This window comes from Fusarium venenatum (genome assembly GCF_020744135.1).
Source record: "Fusarium venenatum strain MPI-CAGE-CH-0201 chromosome Unknown EDB82scaffold_1, whole genome shotgun sequence".
Classification (NCBI taxonomy): domain Eukaryota; kingdom Fungi; phylum Ascomycota; class Sordariomycetes; order Hypocreales; family Nectriaceae; genus Fusarium; species Fusarium venenatum.
This window is the reverse complement of record NW_027072129.1, coordinates 7443648-7461346: the sequence shown is the minus strand read 5'-3', so window position 1 is coordinate 7461346 and position 17699 is coordinate 7443648. Positions and strand designations below refer to the sequence as shown.

Below are 17699 nucleotides of genomic sequence, written 5' to 3'. Positions count from 1 at the left end.
TGTGCAGAGCTTCTCTAACTTGCCTTGACAATGTCTTGAAACCACAAATGTGAGATTCGTTCAGTACTTCACGATGGCCTCACACCCATGGCATGAGACAATATATCTCACGATTCACCATCGCGATGCTTCATTTGAAGCGTGGGCTCACCATGACTCACCGGGACAGAACCTCCGTAGAAACCACAGTAATCTACATAGTAGGAAGGGTGTAGCAATTATTCAAGGTAAAAGACCTTCCTTCTCCACCATAAATGCGTTTTGCCAAGTCGATCCCCGGGTTTGGCGAAGAAGTGTGAAAAGAAATGCTCTGTACTCTCTCGGTAAAGGCCGGCATATATTCCGACCATTAGAACTAGTCATTCGTATTGTTCCGGAAGCTGCCCAATACGAATGCTAACGTGATATTAATGGAGGCCTTTGGCTTATTACACCTAGCTGGTGTCATCGTACAACTTGGGTCAGGAGTGATCTTTCATGCAATTATATCCTTGACGATTGTGTGCTTCGAGGTCAAACTGAGATATCTCATCTCAATTTATTATGTATGACCACCTACCCCTCTAACGTCCTTTATCTTCCATGCGGACGTCGTTCACTTGCATTTCTTCAACGATTTGCCAGATACGCCGCCGATTCTGCAACCCTTACGGAACCACTAACCCAGCTCGGCATATGCTAGGTAACGGTGGCACCACATCCGGATCGACTACATCCATCGGCGTCAGTACTTATCGCGTAGGCTTCTCCCAGTCATACTGCTTAGCAACCTTCTGGCCATCCGACGAATCGCCAGAGAGTTTCGCGTGTACCATGGCGAGGTCAAGGTCCCACGGGAACGGAATTTGCCAAAGTAGAGTGCACCAGTAGGACTGATCTAACAGGTATGTGCATTGCAGAGGAATATCATATGGCATAAACTGCAGTATGTGTTCCTTGATCTCTTGAGGCAGCGCCTCGAGATGATGTTTGAAACTAGGCAAGGGGTTTGATGTTGCTTCATACTCGTCGAGGTTTGAAAGGAGACTGTGCGTTAGGTCGCGAATATGCTCTAGGTCCGAGTTCCACTAAGAAAACAATCAGATTTACAACCGTTGGTATATAGGCAGTATTAACTCACCCAGCGGTCTGTAAGGGGTGGGCCATGAACGTCTTCTCCCCAATCATCATCATCTACTGCACCGAGGACACGCTTTGGATCAACAAAATACCGGCTCAAACCAAGCTTCACAGGTCCTGTCGCCGGACGGGGCGTGGGAGGGTCTTCAGGAATCGCAGGAATCAGTGGCGTGGGGATGGGTATTTGTCATTGTTCAAGTTGGAAGACATTTTCAGTCTGTCGTTCAAGTGTCAACCATAGATCGCCAAGTGTGTGAACGTGGGCAGTGGGAGATAGCTGCATGGCGCGCTGAGCGATACGCAAGCAAGGAGCATGCAGTGCAATAAAGTAGAGATTTATGTCGCGAGACGTGGAATTCCAGTTTGGGCGCTGTGGTTCGATCCAGTCGAAACGTGCGGTGTCAAGCCTCAACACGACTCGACTGGGTGTCCCTTTCTCGTTGGTGTCCTCAAAGACGGGACCGCAGCCAATGGAATCATCTGATATGGTACTGAAAGGATTTGGACGCTTAAAGCAGCACAAACTCGACAAGACAACATTGTCCTGTTTCCATAACTCGGGCTACCAGCGAGGCGGTGACTGCTCATGATACGTTAGACATGTGCAGTATCTGTGTGGGTTAAGATGAAGAAAAAGTCATACTTCAGCGTATATTTCATCGTCAAGGCCGTAAGGGTCGACTTCATCGAGCTTGATGCCGCAAATTGTACAGTCGCAACAAGAGACTGAATATGTATAAAGGTCGCTCATGGCGGGTGGGGGGGGAGAAAACCCAAGCTTAGGATACAGAAGATAAGGAGCCCAAGCATCTAAAGTGACTGACTTTATTTCGTCAGTAAGGTAGCTGGATAGTATTCGATTGGCTTTAGTAGATTCTTAGCCTAATAAACTGATATTCTTGTCTAATCTGCTTTGCCTATTCTTTGTGACAAGCCTGATAGGCCATGGCAGGAAGTAGATCAGTGTATGTCTGCCAAAAAAGCCACCGCCGCACCTTCTTGCGATTGTTATTGCTGAAGACTCCATATTTGGCGTTCTTGATATAACAGCCGTCGCCCTTATTCAAGGTCTTAAGGGGCCTATATATCTCTTTACATTTATATATAATAATAATTAAAAACTTCCTCTTTATATTAATTAAACCTTATAAATTTAATTAACTCTTATGAAGAAAAGGACAAATAATTATAATTAGCTAAATTACCCTATAGCTAGGTGCAAAACCCCTCAATTTAACCCCGCTAACATGATGGATAATTGTCATGACAGATAAATATACTTAGGGTTATATTACAATTTACCTCGAGTCCAATTAAACTCAGCTAACAGAAAAACATCTATAGCATATCCAACAAGCAATAATTACTTACATTTGAGACACAGGATATCAATACCAAATTACATCCCCCCTAACCCTTGTGTAATATCATAGAACAGAGTTAAACGTGAGAGAGTAGCTTGTATTTTTTTAACAAGTTTTTTTTTTTGTGAAATTGAAACTATTGTACATTTTTAAAATGATAGCAAAACTCCGTGTATGTTTTTTTTTTTTAGCAAAATTTGAGAAGGTCCTCTAGCATCAGATCCTCAGTGAGAAAGAAAAGAAAAGAAAGATTCAACACCGAAATTGTAGCAAAACCATCCCAGAACCCCTTCAAATGCAGTGGAGAGAGTGAAAAAAAAAACGAGAACCAAACACGTCCCTGTACCGATGTTCATACCATGTGCATCTGCTTTTCTCTCACATCTGATTCCGGAAGCTTCGAATCTGCTCGCCTTCAACATACCCTGATTCAACCATCGATTGCAATCCCTGTTGCTCGGTGTTTGCAACCGTCCAGCAACCCGCTAGGCTTGGTCAAATTTGATGGTGTGGGCATCTCGTGGCATGCCGTTTCCAATACGTCGCCGACGCCCTCGCAATCAACAAAATACCTTCCCTGGAGTACGCCACTAGAAATCAATAAAACAGGCTTTTGATACAACCATGTGTCGCCCATATAGACCCTCCTCAGGCATGCTAGCAATCAACTTTTGCATCGCTCAGCAGGGTATCAAATATCTGGATCGTATCCTCGCCTCCCTCTCTTTCCGTTCGTTGCATAGGAAAACTCAATTGTGGCCATTTCTGTGTTTCGGTGCCCCTGTGACCATGGCTTGGTAAATCATGAACCACCTCAAGACCCATCAACACAATCGCTGCATGTTTTATTGTAGTCGAGGGCCACACCTGGTAGAAGACCCCGTCAAGTAATAGATACAACCAGGCTGCTCTGGGCTCGTGAACCCCCTCCCAAAAAAGAACAAACAAAAAAACCCAAACGCAATCGACAGAGCGTCGTGGCCAATGATGGGTTGGAAGCGAAAAAAAAATGAAATCATAAAAAACATTTTAAAATCTGGGACGCGTAAATTCGTATCGACCCAGATCAAGGTGTGGGGAAAACTCTCTGGGATATGCCTCATACTACATCACAGGGAAATGCAGGCCCCGTATCCCCATCGTAAGCGACGTCTCTATTTTGCAAAGAAGGTCAAGACTCAGTGACCTGAGATGCCTCAGCATGCACACCGTTGGCAAGTGGGGTAGGATTCTCAGCATGGCCGTTGGTGAGAGCTTCAACGCTGGTAACCTGGGTTTGACCATCGGGGCCAACGAGAGGAACTGTTCCGGAAGGTGAGAAATCTGGGACTGCAGCTGAAAGCTGGCTGGCACCGACGGGGGCATCTCCGTTGACGTCACGAGGCAGGAAGTGCTGGAGAGAAGGGTCGTGATGATACATGGGTGTACCGTATGGCATGTGAACGGCAGCATTGTACTGGCCATTGGCAAAGTTGTAGTGCCTGTTCTTGAAAGTAACATGGGAAGGGCCTTCCCTACGGGCCATTTCATCTCGATCGTTGATTGGCAAAACAAATTTTTCCCAGCCATCTCGACGACGAAGAAGTTCAATACCATCGTCTGCAACGGCGTAGTCAATCTCAGTTGAATCCTCGCAAGCAGCCCGGACGAGGTTGATATCCTCAGCCATTTCTTGTAAGCGTCTGAATGAAAGGACGAAGTGTAGTGAGACATAGCCATGTGAGTCCATATGCCGCCGGAGAAAGGTATCCCTGATAAGGTTCTCGATAGAGAAGTAGTATTCGACTTGAGTCTTTAGCGAGTGCAAAAGAAGATGGCCGAACTGGTTTTGCAGGAGAGCTGCATCCAAAGGCATACCCATCGAATACTCGATGGGAGTGAACTGAGGCTGTACGACAGGCATGCGGTTACCACCGCTGGGCGCAGACATACGGTGGAAGTTGTTAGCGCCATTGCGACCGCGACCTCGCTGAGAAGAAGACGCGAAGGCGCCACCATGGCCACCTTGTCGCATAGGAGGACTGTAGCCTTGGGTTCGGGAAGCACTAGCACCTTGGCCGTGATACCCAGATCCAGAAATAGCATGCTGGGACTGGGAATGGCCGTGATGAGCACGTCCACGGTAGCCGCCCCGACCTCGTTCACCACGGCCTTCAGGACGATCGCGGGAAGTTTGGGGAGCTTCCTGTGTAAGAAAATCATTAGTATACTGTAGACAGAGTAAAGATATGAATTTTATTTCTCGATGCACGTTACTTACCGAAGTTTGAGCAGAAGTATCCTTGGCCTTATCAAAGCCTACGTTGGTCGAAGCCTTCTTCTGACCATTGGCAATATCGACAGATCCACGCTTGGTGCTTGACTGTGATGTGGCATTGTTAGAGGCGTCGCGGGCCTTGTTATCGCTGGCCCTGTTCGCAGGGGAGGCAGATGCCAATTTCTCAGCAGCGCCGTTGATTGCGGCTCGGCTGGTAGTATCGCGACTACCACGAGCACCACCACGAGGCTTAGAGTTACGAATTTGAGGAAGCTGAGTCTCGAAGTTGACTGTGGGAACGTAGTTGATACTGACCCATCGACGAGCTTTCGACGAGCTACCGTCCTCTTGGCTGTCCTTATCAGAGCGGTCGGATCTCTCAGGCGTCTTGTCGGCGGCCTTCTTCTTGCTATCCTCCTTAATGGCAGATATAGCTGTCTCGGGAGTAGGCCATGCTGTAGAGTCATCGACAGATGGGGGGACTTCGCTCTTGCCATCCTTTTCATTCATTCGCGAGCCCCGAGGACCATTTCGCTCTGCTCGGACATTGCTGGCCTGTCTTTGATGGGACTTGATGCCGTTTGTGAGAGGTGCAGGAGACACTTCCGTCTTCTTCTCGTCCTTCTGACTTGAAGTACCGTTCGTTGTAACCTCCGCAGGTGTGGGGGCAGACTTGGTGGACTTTGCCTGACGGGCCTCCTTTCGCTTGTGCCAAATGTTGACGCTAGGAATGGGCGCTTCAGCAAGTTCAACCTTTGGTGGCTCGGGTGCCGTCTCCTGTTCCTTGTCTGTCGCTTGTTCGCCAGCTTGCTTCTCGGAGGCCTTGCCCTTCTTACTTCGCCTGGCCTTTCGGGAGTCCTGCTCGTCGACAGACCTTGTAGTATTGCTTGGTGACCTTGGTGTTTTCTCGTTGCGTCGCCAGGGACGATCCAACCTCCCAGTGTCATCCTCACGCCTTGACTCGGTTTGTCTGCTTTGTGTAGACTCGGAGCGGGCATCGCTCTCAGATCCAGGAACACTCTCGGTATCATGTTTTTCTGCCACTGCAGTCTGAGGCTCAACGTTTTCGGGAGCTTCGGAATTTACCTGCTCAGCCAACGGTACGTCCGTTTGTGCGTCCCCTACGGGAGCGGCAGTGTCAGTATCAGCTGCAGGAGCCTGATCATCTTGGATGGGAGCAACTGCGTCAGTGGAAGTAGCGTCATTTGAAGCAGGGGCAGTGCCCTTGCCCTTCGCAGCCTGTGCGTAGGAAAAGGTTGATTGAGCGGCCATGTCGTTGGTCTCAACGATAGCTGAGGGACTCATTTCAAGGTGAGCCGTGTTGCAGAGGCTTGTCGTCGTGAACCAGATGGTAAGAGTAAATAGAAGGTGCTGAGTTCACCTGGGATCGGTGGGAAGTAGAATGAAATATTTATAGAGATAAAAAATCTCAGAATGTCTCAACCCCCTCCAGATGCTGGGAGAGGCACAAAGCAGCCGTGTGCAATGCAGTCGTGTTCGTATGCCCCCAACTTATAAGGGTGTCGGTCGTCGCGAAACCTCAAGAAAAGTCAAATATCGAGAGATGCAAATCGAAGAAATGATTTTCAAGATTGGGATTGAAGGATCGGTTAAGTCGAGAGTCAGACCTAACAGAACAACGGCTAAATCGGATTGTGCGCGGACGCTGGGTGTGTGGTGATTGAGATCCTCTAGATGGGAGAAGCAAACAATTTTGTAATATTGAAAAGTGTTTGCTTGACTGGGATTGGAGGCCTGAAGAAGTAGGCGGCGGTGTTTCGACGAAGGAGGAAGAGTGAGAAAGCACAGGCTTTGCTATTCCGATCTTGTCGTGCTTCTTGTGTCGAATACAAAACTCGTGAGAGTAGGCTTGATGGGACAAATCGGGCACCAGTTATCAAAGGCTAATAAAGCCCGATCGAAGCTGGGAGTATTTGCTCGTTACGTTGCGATTTCTCGTCCGTCACGAGGGTACCAGGAGAAAGCCCAAAAATACCAGGCAGGCGAGGCGGGGTGGTTATGATGAATGTATTGATGACCAAAGAGGAAGAGAGGAATCGGGTAAGCGTAGAGGTAGGTAAACCGTAAAAACAAGGTAACGGAATCCCAGCTGCAATTCCCTTGAAACAAATTGGGCTGGAGAGAAAGGTGTGGTTTAGGAAGAGGGCGTACGGAGACCAGGCAGAGAAAGAGAAAAAGTACGCCGGAGGTTATTTTTTGCGTTGTGTGAACAATAAATTTTTTCCTCATGCGTTGGTTTCCCCCTCTCACACTTGCAGCGCGGGTAGGCTCTAGTTCAGTTCTAACGTGGGTTCTTGTTCTGATCCGCAGGCGGAAGGTACCACACAAATGTACTGCGGTTAACTGATCGAGAAGGTACCGATGCGCCGAGTGGGATCTTTGGTCACTGCCCATGTAGAACCAGATGATGGAATGAATGAAGGAAGGAAGGAAGGAAGGAAGGACAGATAGATGGCCTTCCTTCCCACTCCAATTTAATACTGGCATTCTTTTTTTGCCTTTCTGAAATATCCTCGCACAGTCATGTCGAGATCTTTCTTACTTTCTGATAAGCTTTATTAACAATTTTAGCAATTTTTATTTTGCTGGATATGACAATCTAGACCAAATTACGTAGTCCTCATCCATTTCTCAGATGCAGATGATTGATGCACAGCAGAGCCTGCAGGTCCATGCTGGACTGCAATTACCTAGGTACCAAGTAGGTAAGTACCTTAGTACTCAATCGCTGTAGTCATTGTAACCTTGTGTCGAGTTACATACAATACAGATGAAGTGCGATTTCGTAAGAGTTCCCAAAGGCAGAGCGCCACCCTGCCTCTAACTCAAAGTCTGGAAATCCCAATAAGTTGCAAGTAACAAGCCAACTACTAAATGTACCTAGGTAGTTAAGTACAAGTACGGATGAATTTACAGAGTAAGCATTCAGGTAAGGTCTTGAGTGGGCGATTCCATCAGGGCAATTCGCAGATAATAAGCAACTTTATTATGGTACAGTTAACCGAGCCCCACATACACTTGCTCACAGTAAGGAGCCATCATGAATCCAACAATCCTGGAGCAAGGCCATCCATCAGTCAACCGAACCCGAACGACTGTGATAGGGTGGAGATGCGCGAATATAAATCGGCTTTTCCCAAGCACCCTACTGAGGTTACTGCGACCTTGCCAACATAAGTTTGGAGTATCATATTCCTCCTAAATTGACAACCAGAAATACAGGCATAGTCAGCAAACTCCATCTACGTCGAGGTGACATGGATACACAACATAGATACTTGTAGTCAATTATTGCGTATTTTGTGCACTGCAATCCAGACATTTCAGGCACGAATTTCTGGACAACAAAATTCCTTCATACTCCCGATAAAGCCTGATCCATGTAGTTGACCTGGAAGTCAGTAAATGGGGGTGCCCAGTATAGTACATACATATGAAAGGCTATGCCTGTTGGGGCACAAATGCCCAATCAATGGCAGTCCATTACGTTCTTAAGCTTTCTTTCAGTTTAATGATTTTTTTTGTCTTGTGGCAAGCTATTCAACCACGAGTGGGTTCTTGGTTGTGTTAAAAGGAAGAAAAAACCCCAAAAAACCAAACACGCGCTCCGCCCTTTACAACAGCAACAACAAGCATCGAACCCATCATCAGATCTGGGTTCCCTTGCTAACTACCTTAGTAGGCAGGTAGTAATAATTACTGTAACATTGCTTAGGTGGTACCTACTGTATCTGCCTAGGTAGGTATGTCAAATATGTCAGGCAAATAGTCAGGTGGATCAGCAATTCCAGTTCCAAAAAATTTGGGACAGGACTGATTAATGTGATACGGGTTAGTTGGTAGGCATGTATCGATCTATTACGTGCCCCAAAAGAGGGCACAGCAACCCACAGCCCAAATGATACCAATGCCACGATTATGGCTAATGGAGAGCACCATATGTTTCTCGGTTCAACAGTCTTTTTGTGTTCCGTATGAAAGCAACTGCAATGCGTCAAGTCCGTTGATGAGTTGTTTTCCAGCCTAACGTAAATCTGCGGTGGCATTGTTTCTGTAGGCGCTTTGCTTCATACCTTTACCACTGAAACAGAAGCTTTAATACATACTACGTTGGCCGGTTCCCAGCAAGGCTCTTGAAGCTTCATAACAAACTGAAATACCTATCTTTGACCAGTGGAGTCAATGGGAGCCAAACATACGCTTTGAAAAGAATACTTTCAATTTGGCCGCCATCATGAGCCTGTCATCGCAAATATACCTTACCTTGCCTAGGCGTTCCGAGGTTATCAGCCGAAGCCACCGTTCGCTCATTGGGCACGGCACATGCTGGCCTACCGCTTTGGGATGATAGAATCTGTAGTTCTTATCTTATCTTATCTTATTTAGTGCAGGATGGCTGGAGATAAATCATGTATCAGACTTCAGTAACAATCTGACTGCTATTCAAACTACCTATCTTGGCTCAATTATAGTGGCCAAGTATTTCTGCTCCATGTACATAAGATACCACACTTAGTATGCTGCTAGAGGAGTCAAGAAATGAGGTCCCTAAGCTTTAATTCGAGCGAGGAGCGCTTGATAGTGTACATGATACTTCCCATTATTCAAAGACGACAAGTTTCCTTGCAAAAAGCAATCTACTTTTATGCCACTCATTGCTAGTATTATACAAGATACGCAACAGACATACAGTGAAAAGGAAAGCATTACGAGAACAAGTGAGTTCAAAGAAAATGTAGTCTGAGACACTCTCCAAAGCCAAAGACACTCTCTACCCGGTCATCCAGGCTGTTGCCTGTCTCGCTCCAAATGATGTAGCGAAACGCAAACCAGTAGATCCCATAGGGAAGTAACTGATCAAGTACCAGATCAAGCATGCAAGTTGGATGAGGGCAGAAAACAAGGTGAGAAGCGTGCTATGAAGCTGTCGGGCTGTCAGTATGCATGGGACTACGAGACAATTCTGAACTCACTTTCAAAGCAAACACAAGTGTTAATATGATGGAACCGAAATAGGCCGCTGTGAACGGTAGTCGAGGGGTCGAAAGAAGATGATAGACGTAGTTCATAGGGCCCATCACAGCGGCAAACGACGCCAGAAACATGAGAGATCCCACGGACCATCTGCGTAGCCCCACGTCAGCTTCTATGCGATTTCAAAATTCACCATGTCGGATCTACGACATCACAGCATGGGCAAAACAAGTCACACAATCAAAACGGCCTGGCAGTAGTATGGCCGCGTGACAGCGATCGGCAGGGAGAACAAGGGATGATGCAGAAGCCCTCAACTTACAAGATGGCAAACTTGCGTGGTCTCAATGAGAGGACAGGGAATAGAGTGAAGCAGATGACGAAACATGCCACAGCAGCGAGGTTGCAAGCTCCAAAGATCAACAATCGATCCCATCGGCTAACTGCCAGTCGGGTTAGTGTCTCTTAACCACAAGGCATGTCACCTTGTATCACATGCATATTCAGGACATGGCTCAGATGCAATGCACATGTCCCGCTGCAGGGGTGCTGAAATGCCATAGGTGAATGTGAGATGGTATTTCAAGGTTGACTTACGAACAAACCAGCCCTCCTCCTCTTCGCGTCGGCTGGGCGCAGGCAGAGGCGCGCCGGCACTCTCGGTAGTGGGAAGTCGAACATAACCACTACTTCCTTGGAAGGGGTTCAAACTCTGTATGGAAGAGAGCAAGCCGCTTTGTTGCGAAGTGTTGACAGGCTCATCGCGACGACTCCAGCCAAGGGAGTTTATAGAGTCTCGGAAGGAAGAAGAAGCCATGGTGGTAGATCCAGAGGGGCGGGAACGTGAGGGACGGGTTGGACAACGACAGGACAGGGACGGAGCGGATACGTCGATCGTGCGGCGCAGGGTCAGGTTCGGGCTGAGATTCAGATTCGGGCTCGAGCTCGTGGTAACGATAAGGGTGGGAGGGTCGCAGAGCAGCTAGCAATGGGGGCTTCGTGTCGACCTAGGTGTAGAACTTGGAAGAGTGACCTCCACTTCCCTGGAAGGTCTGGCATGGTGGTTATCACGGTCAGTCGACAGGTGCTGATAATATAGAGAGGCAAAGCTAAAGTAATCGGAGCAGGCAAAACGGTTGCCTACCGCTATCTGTTACTTACGGAACGTGAACTGGGCGCTGACGACGCTGTCTTGCGCAAAACAGCGATGTAGAAACGAAGGGCTACGAGTCGTCGGGGGCTTGGAGCCAACCTAAGGGGGTGCAGATTCAGTTGCAGTCGCAACTTAGTAGTTGCAATCTGGCAACCGCGCGTGCCGCTGGAAAATGGCGGTACGAGGTATGAGCAAGGCGGCCAGTAAGTTAGCCGATAAGAACAACGACAAATATGCGACGAAACAAGCGGAGTATTTCGTGCGAGAAAGAGAACAAAACGGGTGCAGCTGGGGCGTTGGAGAGGAGTGAAGTTGGTCGTTGATAGTGGAGGGCGGCACTAAGCCAGGAAGTTGATGGGTTGGGGTTGGGTGTGTGGTTCCTTCCTTGGATTGAATCACATCAATTCCAAGCCTTGCCTGTTGTCGTCGTCCTCTTAGAAGTTGGATAGATGAGGAGATTATATGATTGGCTTATTTAGAGGGGCCACTAGGTTGGGTAGGTCTGGTGCCACCTTTGGTCTGTGGCTCACCTTTCCCAGCACGGCCCGTCCTTGATCGATGGAAGAAGCCTCAGCGGGGACGGGAGGGATCATGCATGACAGAGAAGCATGGCATATCGCCAGGGAGTCATAGCTTGTATGTACAGTGCCTAGCTTAAAGGACCTATGTACCTTGGTAGATAGCTCAGGGCTGTTTCGGAGCTGAGCTGAGTTCAGAGCCTTGCAGGACCAGACCCTGAGGTGGGACAAGAAGGTTTCAGGACCTCGAGGCTGATCAACCACTACCTACCCAAGTGCTAAGGAGCCATATCACATATTATGCGGCGTTACCATATTGACATTATGTACCACTGGGGGTTTCACGCAGGAACAGTGTCCGGCATGTCCCTTCTCCAAGGACGGGGTACAGGCGGGAGAGGCCTTGAGCGGGTTCCATCCTACCTGATGTTAACCACTTGAGGAGCGGACCGTAGAGGGCCGGACACGATCCGTAGGGAACTAGGTAAGTCGGGAAACCGCGAGGATAATCTGACATACACCCTCCATCAATGATGAGATGAGAAGCAAAGCACAGTGGAATCCAACATTATGCCGCATCCTCACAACGGAGCAGCCCAGCCTCACACCGGCACACTGGCATCAGAGTCAGAGTCTCGTCAGGCTGACGAAGGTTGATTCTCACTGACGCCGAAACACTCCGTATATAGGATTTTATGAGACACAGCCGTGTCGAGATATTCTGCAACAAGGTGGTGGTCTGTAGCTTGGGCGCGTGGACAGGGAAGAGCAAGAAAGATGGGAAAACTTTCAGCGCATGACCGAGGGCAGGAGGAGGAAGCTAGGACGAGATAGTCGATTGCATGTAGCAATTTCCGATCAGCCCTTCGAGTCCAAACGGAGACTTGGACTTGGTGTCTTAAACCTCAAGTCACGTTCAGCGTGGCGCCCACCCACACAGCAACATCCACACCCTCCTCCCTTGACTATCAGTTATCGAGGCTACTGTACGCACTGCAAAACAAACCGGAGATAGCAAAAGACCACAGCGGCCACCATTACCGCCAACTTCCTCGATTTCTGTCCAAGTCTAAGCCCAGTTTCCACACAACTTCAAGGGGACCAGTGACCGCCGCCTCCATGTTTTGTCCGAAATACTTGGTGTCAGGCGGGGCAAGGACGATGGAAGTTGTACATCTGACTTGATGGCCATGGCTAGTATTCTTTAGCTCGTTCTTGGAAGTATAAATTAGAGGATCTTTGTGCCCGTTAGCATGCGTCAAACGATCGAAGATAGATCTTGCAGCCGTGATAGAAAAGGACCTTATTCTTTGACCTGGCCTTTATAGTCATCACCAACTGGACCTGTATTCACTCACAATCGAAGCGGACATTTGAAGGAGTAAGCATAGCCAAAGGGGACGAAGAAAGGGACGAGAAAGGTCATTGTGATATAAAGAGCGAGGCTAAGAACAGAACAAGAAGAAACATTATCAATCTACCTACCTTACGAACCGAAGCTCCTCTTACCATTTGATCGTCATTCATACCTACCACGTTCGTGAGAGTAACCACTGAGAAAGACGGGAGACCCTTACATTGGTGTATGAGCCTTGTTCGTATCGGATTTAATCAACCCCCCTTCAGCCACGGCCGAGCGTTTATTGTGTTAGACCCTTGACCGACTTATCGTCACCATTAAGTGGTTTGAATTACTTCCACCACCACCCTTCTCATTTCTGCCCTAGACCATCTATCACCTGTCCTTGTGCTCTAGGCCCCTCCAGTTCACTTGGGCGGCGCCAGAAGTACAATAAAACCTCAGACCGCCAACCTTGGTCCGATAAATTGAGGACGCCCGTCTTGCCTGACCTATCTCATCATTCCAAACTATCCGATCCTGCCGCCAGTCTTACGCCATACCTGTCACAGTGGAGGTCTACAAAGCAAACCCTGGACATCAGATCGTTTTGATAAATTGAGACGTGCCCCCATCGAGAAGCATTATTGCCCGGACTTTTTTTTTTACTTCCAATACTCGCAAGTAAACCACCGTGGGCGCAACAAGATCTGTCCTCTCTGCCTCTTTCTTCTCTTTTGGAGCCTCGATCACATCATTCCGAGGAACGACATCACCGTGCCTTGCGGACCTGAACCCTGCATTTTGGAGCCCCGCCATTACCCTATTTCCTGATTAGGACTCACCCTCCTCAACCACAGCAGTACAGTTCAGCTCAGCGTGAACGATACGAGACCTGGCTAAACTGCCTCTCATACGCTCTTCAAATACAATACAATCCGGGTACTTTATCCAGCCGTGTCCGTTCTACTCGACTACTACAGAACTTAGTAGACATTCTTGCAAGGCAGATAATCTTCTCAAACCAACAATAGCCTTCACCAGCTCTATAATATCACATCAATACAAGTGCCAAAGCGCCTGTTTCCATGCCTTCTGCGCATCACAGTGCTTTTAGTATTTCTGGTGAGTCAAAACAAAACAAAAACCAAACCCTCTTCAGTTTCCCCTCTCTTGCCCTGCCTGTCTTTTTATCGGCATGCATTATATACCATATCTGTCTCTGGACCCAGTTCCTTTTGCCCAGAGAAATTCCCACCAACCGTTGGGCCTTTTATGGCAGTATGTACGACGCATCATAGCCTTCCATCATTGCCTAAGCCCCTCCCTTGTTTGGTTGCTTCTTTGTCCCGCAAAATGTTTGCTGTATTGTTTTGTTCGCTCACATTTCCTGCCCTTCTCATTTCTTTCGTTAATTTTCATCTTATTTTTGCGAACGAGCGTTTCGATTTGCCTCCTTTTGTTTTATCATGAGCTTTACGAAGCCCCCAAATCGAGGTGCGCTTCGTTATTGGGAACCTTTCCCTGGCAAGCTTAGTAGCTGTGAGGGTACAAGGGACACCCAGTGGCCTGCCTACTAGCCTAGTGGCCCCCCTCTTTCTTATTCGGGTGGCACCCACACATATCGCCTTCTACACTCTCGTGCCCCAGAACCAAAAGCACCATCATCATCATCTCTCATACCACGACTCAGACAACCGTGTTTGAGAATTACATTGCTGACTGGTCATTTCACCATTCCAAGAACAGCCACTGCAACCTTGAAAAGATCTATTCACCGCCTACCTCGACCGAGTACACGTTTCAAGTTACGACTCAGACAAGGACAAAGAACAGGAATCAGAACCCCTCGACCGCTGCTCCGACCGCCGTGACCCCCGCACTGCACGTTGTAAAGGACAGCATCTCCAGACTACTGCTCATAGTACTGGACTGGGGCTAGTACGCGCCTGAAGATAACTGGACCTTTTCGCCCGTGCGTTACCAAGTACTCCAGCCCGAGCGCCCAAGACCATACTCTGCTCTTTTGACCTGGAGTACCTACACGCCCAGGAAATACCCTCAACGCTTAACCCCTTCAAGGTACCTTACCTACTACCATAGGTATCTATCTACCTGGAAGCCCTGCGCTGCGCACTCGGTGCCCGCCATTTCAACCCCCTCCGATTCCGAACTTCTCCCTCCGACTCACAACTGCTATCTATCTCCCCTACAATTCAATCTTCTTTTGGCTTCCACATATCCGACCAGCCGCTCAGTCGTCGCGTTTGAGCACCCACTTACCTACTCGGCACCGGCGATCCGTTCATGGACTGCAAATAGTGCTTGTCCCATCTCCCTCTGCTCTGTTTGCTCCCCACAACCAACACTCTCTGCCTATCTGGTGAGTCAGGTCTGCAAGCCTTAAACCCCCGGCTCTCCGCCTGCCACTCTTCTTCATCAGTGTAACCTCCGCGGCGGTGGGCACTCCATCCATATATGGATGCCGCTCCCCATCGCCGGGCCGGTCACCCTTACTACTCCCCCGCTCTGTATTCCGTATTGTTCTGACAAGATACTGACTCGAACCCTCAACAGGCCAGTTCTAGCTTGATATCCAGATTCTGAACGTACCATCACCTTTAACCGAACTAGTGGACGCCCACAATATTTCGCCCACATCCCTCCTTCGGCTAGGGTATCAACATCTGACTCTACATCCTCGACACGACAAACTCGCAATCGCCATCTCCGTCACAATGGCCCAACACGGTTTTAATCAGTTTAGCAACGGTCACAGCGGGGCGAGCATCGACCCCAATGATCTCGCCATGTCTGGTGGCTATTCACCTTCCTTCAACAACAACTTCAACTCCAACTCCGGGAACGGCACCAACGGCTTCACAAATAGCTCCGCCATGTTTGACGACGATGAACTTCTTGATGGTCTTAACGGGCCTCCCGTTACCCAGTCTGGCATGGCAGGCGGCCAGGACTTCTCAGGATTAAACATGGGTGGCTTTTCTCAAAATGCATTCTCCCACCGCAATTCCGGCTTGCAAATTGACCAGTCACATATGAACGGATACTCAAGTACCCCCGATGGAGATCCCATGCAAAGCCCCTTTAACACTGGCTTCAACACTCAGTACCGACAAATGCCAGGCCACTCCCTTGGAACCTCCCTACATTCGCCCTTGTCGTATTCCGAGTCTCCTCTAGCTGGTGCCATGAATGCTGACAGCAACGACCCTAACTACCTCAACGCCAAGGCCAGAGCTCGAATGTCCCAGCAAATGCAGCGAAAAACTTCCAACAATAGCCGTAGTCCCATGTCTCCAATGACCCCAAAGACTGCAACCCTCCACGGGATGACAATCGGATCGCAAGAGTCGCCTGGTTTCGGCGGTCAAGCCATGAAGCCAACTAATGGCCAGTGGCTCAACACCCCTGCTGGAAGCATCCCTGCTTCTTACAACTCAGGCTTCTCCTCCCCCATGCAACCAGGAATGAACCAGATCAGTGAGGTCATGATGAAAGGCGGCACCTCGATGCCTGCCAAGCTTGGTGTTGCTTCAAACGCTGTTTCGTCCCAGGAGATGAAGAGGAAACGCCGTCGAGAGTCTCATAATCTGGTCGAGCGTCGCCGACGAGACAACATCAACGAGCGGATCCAGGATCTTAGCAGGCTTGTCCCCACACATCGTCTCGAGGATGAGAAGATTCGAAAGCTGATCCAGAACGGCACGCCCCTGTCACCTTCATTGACCGGAATCTCCAGCCCTCAGGCGACCTCAGGGCTTGCTGGACCAGGCGCTAGAAGAGCCACCGGAGCCACTGCAGGTAACATCACAACAGGTCTTCCCATCGAAGATAAGGACAAGGGACCCAACAAGGGCGATATCCTGAACGGCGCTGTCAGCTGGACCCGGGATCTCATGTGGATGCTCCATCTTAAGCTTCAACAGCAAGAAGAGATGATGAACACTATTGCTGACCTTGGCGGCCACTTCCCCTTTGAGATGACAGAGGATGAGCGACGCATGCAGACGGAGCTCATGGACGCTTTCAACAAGAGTGAGAATGGCACTTTCTCATACTCTCGCACAGCTGGGACTGGCCTGCGAGTGCCTCACCATACTGATTATCGCGGCGAGTCCCTGTCGGGTGGGGGTGGCAGCCTCGACCCTGTTGCCATCAGCCCAGACGACAACCTCGACCTGAACGATACAAATCAATTCTGGCATGACCCCGATGACAACAACAGTGGCCATGCTTCCGTCAATTTCAAGGAGGAAGACGAGTACGACATGGATCTCACGCACTAAAGTGTGGTCCTGTCTAGCCCATCTTCTGCCTTCGAGAGCATATTTCCTTAGACGCATATCTGGACCCCCCGTCAATGGACGGCCCTCACTTGTCGGCGTTCGCAATATCACTGGTATTGTTATTTTTATTATTGCATATCACTCTCCTTTTCTGCCTGGAGTTCCCAATGCAGGCCTCTCGGAGATGTGAGTATTATGGTGTTTGGGCATTGCCCGGGTGTATTTTCGTTTTGTTTTCTTTCTCTTTGGGGTGCACCCTTGGTGCGCGTAGGTATGGGATATATCATATAGGCTTACAGGGGCATGTCACTTCGTTCCACATTGTGCTGAGGGGTTTGCTATCCGGTTTGATTTTTCTTGGGTCAGGTCGGCCAATGGCGTTATTGTTCTTCATGTTGCGATACCTCGAGGTGATTGAGTCACCAAGTTCGAAATGAATGACAGATGGATGCAAGGCCAAATACCGATTGTCTTTGCTTTGGGAAACTTCATTTCTCTCTCCACTCCTGTTATTACCTGTACTTGCGATTTAATACGCACACTGCGGCGCGTTTCCAAGTTTCGTTCACCAGGCGGATGGGAAGTAGATATTTTGTTTGTCTGGCGGAGTGCCTGGCTCGATGTGTTCGCCACAATCTTGCGCCTTT

The 17699-nt window shown here is 48.9% G+C and overlaps 4 protein-coding genes across 4 annotated transcripts; 1 reads left to right on the top strand and 3 right to left on the bottom strand.

Annotated features, from left to right (window-relative positions):
• Nucleotides 1–731: 731 nt before the first annotated feature.
• Nucleotides 732–2010, bottom strand: EDB82DRAFT_533477 (uncharacterized protein; the record flags this gene model as incomplete). The annotated part of the gene is made up of 4 exons (XM_065609262.1): nt 1763–2010; nt 1420–1681; nt 1121–1263; nt 732–1067 (listed from the first exon to the last, which is right to left on the bottom strand). The coding sequence occupies exons 1-4, from the start codon at nt 1868–1870 to the stop codon at nt 732–734; spliced, it is 849 nt and encodes a 282-aa protein (XP_065465753.1). The 5' UTR covers nt 1871–2010.
• Nucleotides 2011–6363: 4353 nt separating this feature from the next.
• EDB82DRAFT_74865 (uncharacterized protein) lies at nt 6364–7282 on the bottom strand. The gene has a single exon (XM_065610042.1). It carries the CDS (start codon nt 7246–7248, stop codon nt 6682–6684), a length of 567 nt encoding a protein of 188 aa, XP_065465752.1. The 5' UTR covers nt 7249–7282; the 3' UTR covers nt 6364–6681.
• A 2250-nt stretch (nt 7283–9532) lies between these two features.
• On the bottom strand, nt 9533–10552 carry EDB82DRAFT_471959 (Got1/Sft2-like family-domain-containing protein; the record flags this gene model as incomplete). Its single annotated transcript, XM_025729601.2, has 4 exons — nt 9533–9685; nt 9735–9885; nt 10058–10178; nt 10333–10552. The coding sequence occupies 4 exons, from the start codon at nt 10550–10552 to the stop codon at nt 9533–9535; spliced, it is 645 nt and encodes a 214-aa protein (XP_025588809.1).
• Nucleotides 10553–15352: 4800 nt separating this feature from the next.
• On the top strand, nt 15353–17274 carry EDB82DRAFT_74735 (uncharacterized protein). The gene has a single exon (XM_025729602.2). It carries the CDS (start codon nt 15484–15486, stop codon nt 17050–17052), a length of 1569 nt encoding a protein of 522 aa, XP_025588810.1. The 5' UTR covers nt 15353–15483; the 3' UTR covers nt 17053–17274.
• The last annotated feature ends 425 nt before the right edge of the window (nt 17275–17699 follow it).

What these genes read in the sequence shown, in the direction of transcription:
- EDB82DRAFT_74865 (XM_065610042.1), bottom strand. Translation starts at nt 7,248, where the DNA reads ATGCCAGTATTAAATTGGAGTGGGAAGGAAGGCCATCTATCTGTCCTT.
- EDB82DRAFT_74735 (XM_025729602.2), top strand. Translation starts at nt 15,484, where the DNA reads ATGGCCCAACACGGTTTTAATCAGTTTAGCAACGGTCACAGCGGGGCG.